This window comes from Engystomops pustulosus, chromosome 3 (assembly GCF_040894005.1).
Source record: "Engystomops pustulosus chromosome 3, aEngPut4.maternal, whole genome shotgun sequence".
In the NCBI taxonomy this organism is placed as follows: Eukaryota; Metazoa; Chordata; class Amphibia; order Anura; family Leptodactylidae; genus Engystomops; species Engystomops pustulosus.
The window spans coordinates 130903895-130916017 of NC_092413.1; the positions used below are offsets into that span (position 1 = coordinate 130903895).

At 40.2% G+C, this 12123-nt stretch overlaps 1 protein-coding gene across 3 annotated transcripts in view; it reads right to left on the minus strand.

Annotated features, from left to right (window-relative positions):
• KCNQ5 (potassium voltage-gated channel subfamily Q member 5) overlaps nt 1-12123 on the minus strand; it is a 386226-nt gene that overhangs the window by 28719 nt on the left and 345384 nt on the right. For 2 of the 3 annotated variants that reach the window (XM_072142130.1, XM_072142131.1), the window contains one exon: nt 9401-9621. In XM_072142130.1, the coding sequence (XP_071998231.1) occupies nt 9401-9621 (221 nt within the window). The remainder of the gene's footprint in view (nt 1-9400; nt 9622-12123) is intronic. The other variant, XM_072142132.1, reaches the window with a different exon arrangement.

Consider the following 12123-nt stretch of genomic DNA (forward strand, 5'->3'; position numbering starts at 1 on the left):
CCGGGGTCTGGCGAGTGCCCCGAGGCCATCGGCTTCGGTCCCCGCCGGGTTCTGCCTCCTGGCTGTATGTAACTGAGCACAGCACTGTATTGCAGTGTAAAGCGATCGGATGAACGCTTGTTCAAGCCAAGAAGTAGAAAGAAGTCATTTTATAATATGATTAAATAAATAAATAAAATAAAAGTCCCATAATGTCCCCAGTTACACATAAAATGCAAATAAAGTATATAAAACACAAAAAAGTACATATTTGGTATCACCGCGTCCATATTAATCTGTACAATAAATCTAAATCAATATTGAACCCGCTCGGTGAACGACCTAAAAAGAAAAACATGAAAAACTTCCCATAATATACAACTTTTCAAAAATTTTCAAAAAAAGAAACGTTCCCTAATATGATATGACTGAAAACTCTTTTCGCAAAAAATAAGCCCTCAACCAGATCTGACAACAGAAAAATAAAGAAGTTATGGCAGCCCTGAAAAGTTGTCGATAGTTAAAACAATGTGATTTCCTTCAATATTGGTTTTGCTCAGTAAAATTGAGCAAAGAATTTAGCAAAATTGAGCAAAGATAAATGAGGTATCACTGAAATCATAGTGAACCGGAGACTAAAGGTAAAAAATTATTTTTACGTTACGTTGAGCGGGGGAAAAAAGTGCTAAAAATCCAAAATAAAAATTGATGATTTTGTTTGTGTCCCCCTTGAAATAGTTGATAAAATCTCATGAATAAGCTTTAGACCCCCCCAAAATTAATTATCTATACATTGTATCTCATCCTGCAAATAATTAGCCTCATATGTTCACATTACCAAAAAAATTTGAATTTATAGCTTGTACAATGTGACAATACAAATCTGCTGTGAATAGCGCTGCTTTCATTCTACGCCCGGCCGTGCGCCCATACAGCAGTTTACCACCAAATATGGGGTATAAGTACACTCAGGAGAGATTGGGCATCAAATGTTGCAGAGCGTTTCATCATTTAATGGTTATGAAATGGTCAGTTTTGGCCTAAATGAATGTATTTTCCCAAAAATTCTAAAATTTCTAAATCGCAGGTCCATATTGTTTTAACCAATGTGAAACACTTAAAGGGTTAATAGACTCAATAGAAGTTGTTTTACATATGTTGAGGGGGAAGTTTCTATAGTGGGGTAATTTATGGGGTTTTACTATTATTTAGGCCTTTCAAAGTCACTTGAAAGCTGAGTTGTCCCTCAAAATGTGAGTTTTGGCAATTTTCATGAAAATGAGAAAAATTGCACCTAAAGTTCTGCGCCTCATAACATCCTAGAAAAATGACAGGACGCATAAAATATCATCTCAACATAAAGCAGACATTCCGTAAATGTTAATTATCAAGCTTTTTGGGTAGTTTTAAAACAGAACATTATAAACTTGGAAAATGAAGAATTTTTACAAACTTTTGCCAAATTTGCACTTTATTTCAGACCGAAATGCAAAACTTATCACTTAGATTTTACAACTAACATGAAGTACAGTGTGTCACGAAAAAAACAATTCTCAAAATCACCTAGATATGTTAAAGTGTTCCGAAGTTATAACCAATTATCGTGGGGCAGATTTGAAAAATCGAGTCTGGTCATTAATCTGAAAACTAGGGGTTAATTACAATAATAATTACAATAATAATCTCTGAGAAAATCCCTCTCTCTATACCAGGGCATTAAGTCTGTGTCACACTGTAACATTAACAGGTAACAGCTCTTAGTTACAAACAAACCACTGACAGTCATTCACTGAGTCCATAGCCTAGTGGTTAGAGGCTTTGTCTCTCTATGGCAAGTGAACCACTGAGTCCAGGCAGGGCAAAAATGTATTTAATATTATTTTTATTATTGAGACGTTGATTATTATTATGGTAAAAATTTTGGGCGTGACCAGCATGTTATTGGGGTGTGGCTCAGAGGAAATCTCTGCGCATGCCGCCATTTTGTCCCTCTTTCCCTTCCAGAAATGTTGGGAGCAATGTGATAACCTGACATTGTCAGGGCTCTGCAGTCTCGAGCAGATGCTGACAGTTAACATAGTAAACCATGCTTCCCCTGCCAAGGAAGTATGTGACAGCTCACCCCTCTGCTTCTCTCCTCGACATACCAACGTGACTGTAGCCTGAAGAAGAGGAGATGAACACCAGAGAACTGCATCAGTAGGCAGGCATGATATAAGTTTTTGCCCTGTCTCTACTTACTCTATGGGAGGAGGATTTCAGGAAGTTGTGTAGCTGCTGCTTGTATGATTTTTACACAGACAGCAGCTTATATGTAGTGACTGGAACTGCTCATTCTGCTCAGTCCATGCCAACATGTTTATATCTCAACCACAGGCTTAATAGAACACTGTGTTCCTCTATGCATTTCACTACTTTTGATCTCTTTTCACTGTCATGTGTGTTGACAATGCGTATGCGTTTACACTGTGCTCACATTTCCATCAAGTTAGCATCCCTGTCACTTTGCAATTTGTACCATTGCATTTTTGTAAACACAATGGGGCACATTTACTTACCTGATCTGTGTGCGATCCCCAAGGTGCGTTGTCTGACGAGGATGAAGTCTACTGCGACCCACGTAGATCCTGTGCTCGAGATCCTGCATGTGGCGCTCCCTGCTCAGGTCCGCCGGAGTTCACCTTCTTCTTCCCGGTGCATGTAAATGCTTGGCTTGCGACACAATTTTGAATGTTAAATCCCGTGCTTAGTTTGAATCCGTTGGATCGTCCCAGATTTCTGTCGGTTGAAAGCTGGCGCCAATGCGCCAAAATCTGATCACGTCCGGCACAATCCCCTTCTAAATGCGGCCCACATCTGAAACTGTCGGATATTTCGACGATAGTGCGGTCAGTGGACCCTTAGTAAATGAGCCCCAATATGAACATAATTAGCTTAACCCCTTAGCGCTCTGCGCCGTAGCTGTACTGCGCTGAGTCCCGCGAATAGCGCTCTGCGCAGTACAGCTACTGCGCAGAGACAATGCCAGTTCAGCTCTGCACAGGAGCCGAACCGGCATCGGGGGTCGCGGGATGTCAGTGGTAATCTACGGCTGACATCCCCGGCTAACACCCGCGGTCGGAGTGTTTAACCCGTTAAATGCCGCGGTCAACGCGACCGTCTTTACCCTACGATCCTCCCCCCCCCCCGTGCCGTTTTTGGGGTCGCCGATCGCTGCTATAGCACCTGTGGGGTCTGATCGGGACCCCAGAGAAGTCTGAAGGCAGTACCTTTAAGATGGCGTCTGTGATGTTATCTTAAAGGCAAAGTGTCAGCCTATGCATCTGCATAGGCTGACACTGCTAATACCCTGCAATACATCAGTATTGCTGAGTATTATCGTTGTCTGACGAGGATGAAGTCTGCTGCAACCCACGTGCCTTCCGGGGGTCTTTACCCCACGATCGACCCCCCCCCCCCCCGCCGTTTTCGGGGTCGCCGATTGCTGCTATAGCACCTCTGGGGTCTGATCGGGACAACAGAGAAGCCTGAAGGCAGTGCCTTTAAGATGGCGTCTGTGACGTCATCTTAAAGGCAAAGTGTCAGTCTATGCATCTGCATATGCTGACACTGCTAATACCCTGCAATACATCAGTATTGCAGAGTATTATCATGAACAAGCAATCAGATGTCCCATGGTGGATCAAGTAAAAAATGTAAAAAAAAATGTTTTTCAATAAAAAATAAGTTTATAAATCACTAAAAATGCCCATAAGCCCCAAAACATATAAAGAGACATATAATGCTCAAAAAAGTCTAAATAATAACACAAACCCCACATATATAGTATCACCGCGTCCGTAACAATCCATAGAATAAAACTAAATAACTATTGAACCCATATGATGAACGCCGTAAAAAAAACGTTAAAAACCCGCCAAAAATTATGATTTTTACCTATTATATCCCACTAAAAATGCAATAAAAAGTGATCAACAAAACATATTTACTCCAGAATGATACTGCTGCAAAGTACAACATGTCCCGCAAAAAACAAGCCATAAACCAGCTCTGTAGCCAAAAACGTAACAATGTTATGCCACTTGGAAGACAGCGATGCAAAAATGATACATTTTTCCCCACATTAGGGTTTGTATGTAAAATTTAATTTCAAACAGTATTTATCCCCAAAATAGTCAATTCTGAAAATTAGGAAAATCGCTATTCGATTTGTAAGCCGCGTGACGTCAAAATAAATTATCCAAACATTTCAAAAATTATGAAAGTGTAAAGTAGACATATGGGAAATGTTATTCGGCAAGTTATTTAGATGGTAAATCGATCTGCCTGAAAACGCGGTGATTTTGAATTTCGGAAATGGCAAATTTTTCTAAAAATTAATCATTTTTTCTTTTTTTTTTTGTAAATAAACGCAAAACTTATCAGCCAAAATTTACCACTAAAATGAAGTACAACATGTGAGGAAAAAACAATCTCAGAATCGCTTTGATAAGTAACAGTGTTCAAAAGTTATAACCGTATAAAGAGACGCAGGTTAGAATCCAAAAAATGGGACTGCATCCTTAAGGGGTTAAAGGAAATCTATCCCTGCCACCAACTTTCTTCCTTCCTGTTGCCCAAAAAGTCACATACTTAAATCAGTTTAATGTTCCCTCTGCAGATTTTGGTACACATTTTTTTTTGGTACAGATTCTGGAAAATCTGTCCTAAAGTTGTGTTTAGAGGTTCTGGTTAAATTATGTTTTGAAATGAAATCTGAATGGGGAGGGGCTTGTCCTTCTGCAAACAATAATGAGCACCCAGTCTTTTTGCAGTGTTTACATGCAAGACAGCAGGTGCTCATGACTGATTGCATGTATTTTACTGGAAATGCATATGATATTGCTCCTTGTGGTGTTTGGATTGTGTGGTTAAAAAACGAAATTGAAACGCTATGGGTGAATACAGCCTAAAACCCTCTTTCCTTATAATTACTGTGATCCTGCTGGGAAGCAAGGCCTTCTATATTCCAAGCATAATCTGGGCATATGTCACTCACAATATAGGACAGTGGCATTTGCCCTACATTTACACTAACGCAGTGTTTGTGTCACGTTTACTCTTATGCAGCATTTGGGTGGTGTTTACGCAGCGTTTTCATTCACTTCGCATTCACAATTACTTGGCAATTATTTATGTGGTGTTTGTGCTTATGTGGCATATGCATTTGTCACATTTATGCTTTACCTGCCATTTGTGTTTATGTTGTGTTTATATCGCGTTTACTCTGTGTGGTGTTTGAGTCTCATTTATACTTGTGTTTACGTGCTGTTTACGTGGTGCATTTATGTCACATTTGTATTTACGTTGCATTTGCATTTTACGTGGCGTTTGCGGGAATTTTATGTTGTATGTTTGCAATTCACATAAGTTACATTAAAGTGACTTTTACATGGTCTTTACACTGCGTTTGCTTTACTTTTGCATGGCATTTACATTGTGTTTATATTGCACTTGCATAACGTTTGCATGTGTGTTAACAATGCATTTTTGTTTACACTGTATGTGTGTTTACAATTCATTTGCGTTTACACTGTGCTCACGTTTCCATCGAGTTTGCATCCCTGTCACTTTGCAATTTGTAACATTGCATTTTTGTAAACACAATGGGGCAGATGTACTTACCCGGTCCATTCGCGATTCACTAAGGCAGGTGTGGCTGCTGCGCTGAAGACCATCTGAATGCACTGAAGTTCACCAAGCTATCCTGGGTGAAGGTAAGCGTGTGTAGAGCGACACTTTCTGAATCCGTCGGGTTTTTGTACGGCCACGCCCCCCCGATTTCCATCGCGTGCATTCTGTCGCCGATGCGCCACAATCCGATCGTGTGCGCCAAAATCCCGGGGCTATTCAGGAAAAATCGTTGCAAATCGGAAATATTCAAGTAACACGCGAATCGGGCCCTTAGTAAATGACCCCCATCATGTTGTGAGGAAATTGTGTAGCTTTGGAAAATGGCTGCACCATGACTTAAATTTGAAAGTAAATTTGTCACGTAAAATGGTCAGCTGTAAAGTGACATGTCACAAATGTATATCACTTTGTTGCTGCATAACATCATCACGTGCAACATTTTGATAATATTTTGTGCAGTTACCTTAACAACCTCAAAAAGTTAGAGGAAACCTTGTCACAGATTCAGTAATAGATTATAATATGGGATGTTTGGACGACAGCTTGGGAACCAAGGCTTCCAGTGGATATATGGCCACCCAAACTTTTCGCCAAGTTTGATACTGCCCTGTAGAGATAATAAGTAGAGGGGCTCCAACTTCTGAATTCCTCATACATATGTGCCCACTCTTGACACATATGTATATAAAGTCCTTCCAGGTATTAAAACTGCTTATCTGAAAGGGGGCTAAAGGGACAACCCACTTTCCTAATAACCAAGGCTTCTAGGGGATCCATGGCCACCCAAACTTTTCACGAAGTTTCATACTTCCCTGTAGAAATAATATCTACAGTATCTTATGAGGGCCGTAAATGTCAAACAAATAAAAAAAAATTACTTGACATTGTTGCTTAGTAATCTGGCCCTTAGTAAATGACCCCCAATGTGAACAGAATTAGCTTAAAGGAAATCAAACCCTTAAAAAAACAAAAAAAAAACCTTGAACTACTCACCTATGCTAATCTTCATCTTGACCCCAGTGCTGTCTGTCGCTAGTCTTAATACGCAGGGGTGAGTATTTCTATTTTTTTTTGTTTTTTTAAGTGGTTGATTTCCTTTAATGCGTGTGAACACACCTCCCGCCCCAGCTCCTCCTTTCTGACCAAACAGATTATAATTGTCAGAAACTGGGATTGATACCTCCACAACCGTGGGGGCTGTACATAGAGTTGCCAGAGTTATTAAAATTTGGATGACAATTTAGGTCAATCTCCTGCTTGTCTGAGCATTTCCTATTCTAAGAAGATGGTATTCACTGACCAGCAGAGATAACGGACTCCTGTGCGTCCATGCCACCTGTTAACACTGTAACATGGCTCCGTGAAGCTGCAGTGGCTTTTGGCGCAACGCTGGCAAGAGGGGAGCTCTGCACATGTGCAGAAGCTCGTGGTCCCCTGCTGGCTTCATTGAGCCGGCTAGGAGCCGGGAGCCACTATGCCTGCATGGATTGTGCTGCAGCATTCACAGGCAGCATGGATGTGTAGGGGCGGCAGCTCTGCTGAGCCTTAGCCCTGAAGTCAACTAAGGCTACTTAATTCCCCAGTAACCTCTGCAGGTAATTAGCAATAAAATATAGGTAAGTAATGAAACTAAGGGATATGTTTTATATAGTTTTTTTTCAATAATAAAAAGGAATTAGTTACATTTAGGGAATCTAAAGTAGATCTACTTTAAATCAATAAACATAAATATATTTATTTTTTGGGTCATCATGAATCATCCTTGTCCTCTGTGCCGTTTTGAGAAAACACCCTACAATATACAAGTTTTTCTTCATCTTACAAATACTAGATCCTAGCAGTAGATTAACTTATAAATAGTATCTCTGGCTGTTATTCCTTGTTGGCTTATGCAAAGACTTCAGGATATTTGATGAAGTGACAAATGATCTTTCACTTGAGAAAATATTTTGGCAGCTACACTTAGAGCAAGATGCATCAGCTTAAAGAAAAGTTGAAGATTTAAAACTCTTTTCACGCTTTTGCCTTGGTCCATTCACTAAGATTTCTGACAAAATACTATAGTTTGCCGCACTATTAACTAGTACCCCCAACCATTGACGTGAACAGAAGCAACAATGTCAAGTAATTTTTTTTTATTTGTTTGACATTTACGGCCCTTATAAGATACTGTAGATATTATTTCTACAGGGAAGTATGAAACTTCGTGAAACGTTTGGGTGGCCATGGATCCCCTAGAAGCCTTGGTTATTAGGAAAGTGGGTTGTCCCTTTAGCCCCCTTTCAGATAAGCAGTTTTAATACCTGGAAGGACTTTATATACATATGTGTCAAGAGTGGGCACATATGTATGAGGAATTCAGAAGTTGGAGCCCCTCTACTTATTATCTCTACAGGGCAGTATCAAACTTGGCGAAAAGTTTGGGTGGCCATATATCCACTGGAAGCCTTGGTTCCCAAGCTGTCGTCCAAACATCCCATATTATAATCTATTACTGAATCTGTGACAAGGTTTCCTCTAACTTTTTGAGGTTGTTAAGGTAACTGCACAAAATATTATCAAAATGTTGCATGTGATGATGTTATGCAGCAACAAAGTGATATACATTTGTGACATGTCACTTTACAGCTGACCATTTTACGTGACAAATTTACTTTCAAATTTAAGTCATGGTGCAGCCATTTTCCGAAGCTACACAATTTCCTCACAACATGATGGGGGTCATTTACTAAGGGCCCGATTCGCGGTTTCCCGACGTGTTACCCGAATATTTCCGATTTGCGCCGATTTCCCCTGAATTGCCCGGGGATTTTGGCGCACGCGTTCGGATTGTGGTGCATCGGCGCTGGCCTGCACGCGATGGAAATCGGGGGGTGTGGCTGAACGAAAACCCGACTGATTCGGAAAACCCGCCGCATTTAAAACAAAAAATGGGTCGCGGAGCTTGCACTTACCTTCACTCGGCCCAGCTGGGTGTATTCCAGTGCGTTCCAGGGAACTTCAGCGCAGCAGCGCCACCTGGAGGACGTCGGAGGAACTGCCTTAATAGATCCCGGACGGACCCGAATCCAGTGATGAGAACGCGCCGCTGGATCGCAAATGGACCGGGTAAGTAAATCTGCCCCAATATCATAGTATATATGGTTGCATACAGAGTTGGGTCCATTAGTTCCAACCAAAACTTCTACAGCGATCCAGAGGAAGGCTAAAAACCCCTATAAGACAGATGTTTATTTACGCACTGTAGGGGAAAATCCCTTCAAATATTGCAGACAGGAGAAATACCTCAATCAAAGCCTCATTTACAAAATCATGTTCCCATAAGGGATCCAAGCTACTGAAAATGTACAAAATATCAACCACTATAATATCCTATGAAAAACTTGCCAGTCTCTCTGCTCTGGTGACAGCATAACCTATATGTAGATACTTCAAACATGTAGAAAATGAGAAATCCTACTCAAGAAACACTCAAAACATCTGGTGCACATCTCGTGATAAATACCCAGATTGACTTCTATAGGAGAGCTTTGTAGTTTATAACCTGTACAGAGGTCATTGTTTAGGGAGAGATCGAGGTGGCAATCCTTCTGTAAAATAAATTTCTCTATTTTTATTAATTTGTCTATGAAGTAAATACGTGATATTCTGATGTTTTATTTTAAACTAAAATATGTCAAATGAATATATTATTAGTCAATATATTTCACACTGCAACTTTGGTAGTAGAAAAAGCAAATATCCTTACTGTCAGTCACGGGCTTGGGTTGTGAACTCTTTAGTCTAAGAGAAGGCCTGAATCTTGTTCTGTCATTGAAGCTCCAGCTTTTTTGTACTTTTGTAGGACTTGCTTCTGAGGTTGCATCAGTGCTAGGGGAACGTCGATCTCCAACTGATGTTTGTCTTCCTTTTATACTTTGACCTCTAGGACTTGCCATGCGTACTCTTTCCTTGAAGCTCAATTTCTGGCTGTGGAAAGGATATTAAAGTTATTGGCATTTGTAGCTTATTCATCTAAGACATGCTTAAATCAACAGAGACTAGATGTTTATTATATAATTTTTATATGAAGTTGTGAACTGATACACTTCATCTATCCAGTCAGTTAAATAAAACAATGATAATAGAATGATAACATTTTTAGTACAGATAAGATGAATAAAGAGATTGAGTTATGACAAAGCAGAAAAATATACTTAGAATGTTATAGGTACCATTATTTGAGTAAGTAAACATGCAGGTTAGTTCACAGCAGGCAAAAGTCTAGTAACTGAAACCATATCCTCATGCATGTGCACGCCAGACAGTAAATACAGTAATAATATTTACATTACTATAATTCACAAGTATTATAATATATAATACTTTTGAACACCTAGGTCAGTAACCTTATTATATTATATATATATTTATACAACTATAATTTTCATTAAGAAATTTCACAGGAATTTTACCATCAACTGATGATTGGCTATGGGGGTTCACCCACAATATCCCTTCAGATCAGCAGAAAACAGAGGCTGCAAGGTATGCTGGAACATGATGGTTTTCATTGTAGTATCCAAATGGCAATATCCATATACATGTAGCTGCAAATAGTATCCAATCCCAGCCCTGATAAGATTCAATTACTAGAATAGGCTGAACTACATTGCTGGATACAGTCATATAGCCACATGCCTATATACTTTATGGTGCCAAATACTGCAGAGAATTGGCAACATGACACTAGACTTTGATGTGATAAGTATTTTCAATGCACTAGCAAGTGCCCCTGTCAGTGGTTTCAAAGTGGAGTCCAATCATATATTCATGGCCCTTCCATGAATAATAAGGGTAAGCTATTATTTTAAAATGGACAGAATTTTTTTTAATATAATTGTGTTTTTATTAAAGTTTTTCCAATAACAGATCAAAAGTTATCTAATACAAATTATGCATCAAACACTTTTTAGTAGTGGACCATTAATAAAAGAAAAATTAACAGGCATGATATTGACATTTGATCACCCAATGAGGTCGCGAACAACATGAAAGCAGACCTTAACAGTTAAATAGCCCAATTGACAGTATAAAAAACAGAGAAAGTTAGCTAATAGTTACCCCTTGGGATGGCTTAGCTCCATAGGTCCCAATCCAAATACCTTGGACTAGGTGATAAATACCATATATTCGTCATGCACTCAAAATAAACCAGTAGAAGGTAAAAAAAAAAAAAAGAAAAAAGGAAACTACAAATACCAACAGGTGATGTCCCACAAATAGACACAAAGGCACATAACATTAGGAAAAAGACAAAAGAAGGGAAAAGAAAAAGGAAAGGAGTCATTCTCCTCTCCGTCCTAGCTCCTCTGCCCAGAAGCGATCCCAAAGCTCCCAAGTTTTATTGAACAGTGTGACCCGGTTATTCAAAGAAGCAGTCATGGATTCCATGCTGCGCGGTCTCCCTCACCCTAGAGAGAAGGTCCAGTCGGCAGGGTGGGACTTGTCTCTTCCAGAACTGCGAGATTAAGCACCTTGCTGCCGTTAGGATATGCAGACTCATTTTGGTGGGTGTCTTGGCCATGGGCTGGGGGGAGAGAATAGTATGTCCACCGCTATGACTGTTTGAAGAAGAGCCTTCACCTCTAGCCACAAGGATTGCAGGCGTGAACATGTCTAGAAAATATGTTGGAGGGTGCCCCCTGCTGAACCACACGTCTAGTGTCTCAGGAAACAATTTTTGGAGTACAGATGGGGTGTGATACCACTGCAACATCAGCTTGTACTAATTTTCCTTATGCGTTGTGCATAGTCAAGTTTTGGCTGCCCTTTGCCAAATCAATTTCCATTTGTCTTGTGATACTGGTTCACCCACAATGTTTTCCCATTTAGCCATACATGGGTCTGTGATGGGGCCCTCTGTGTCCGGATGCAATAGTAACATCTATATATCAAATATAAGGCCTGAGGTGCGAGTGGGAGTTTTGCATTTATGCTCAAACACAGTGGGCTTGGAGACCGTCAATTCAGAGACTGTAACAGGTGTCTAATGTGCATATAATGGAGGTTAGCAGAAGGTGGCGAATGAAATTTGCCTCTCAAGGTGTCAAAGGGCAAAATCTTCCTATCTCAGTAATCTACGATGTCCACAAATCTAAACAAACCCTTTTCATGCTAGGGTTTGATTTCCTGACCAGTTCCTGCATGCTGCATAGAGGGAGTGTGTAGAATGGACTGCATTGGGGAACACTGCGACACCAAAGGAAATCTAGTCACACAGGCTTTCCAAAGTTTTACTGTAAATGAAATAGGGCCCAGTGAGGAGCCAGGTAACGGGGGTGAGTCTTTGGACCAAATGTAAGAATTAGGATGGAAAAGGGCCAACCAGAGTTTCTTAATCTCCATCCATTTAGAGAACACCAGCAAATTGGACCAAGCCGGTATGCGGCGTGAGTCACCCAATAATACCTGGTTATGTCCGGTACTGAT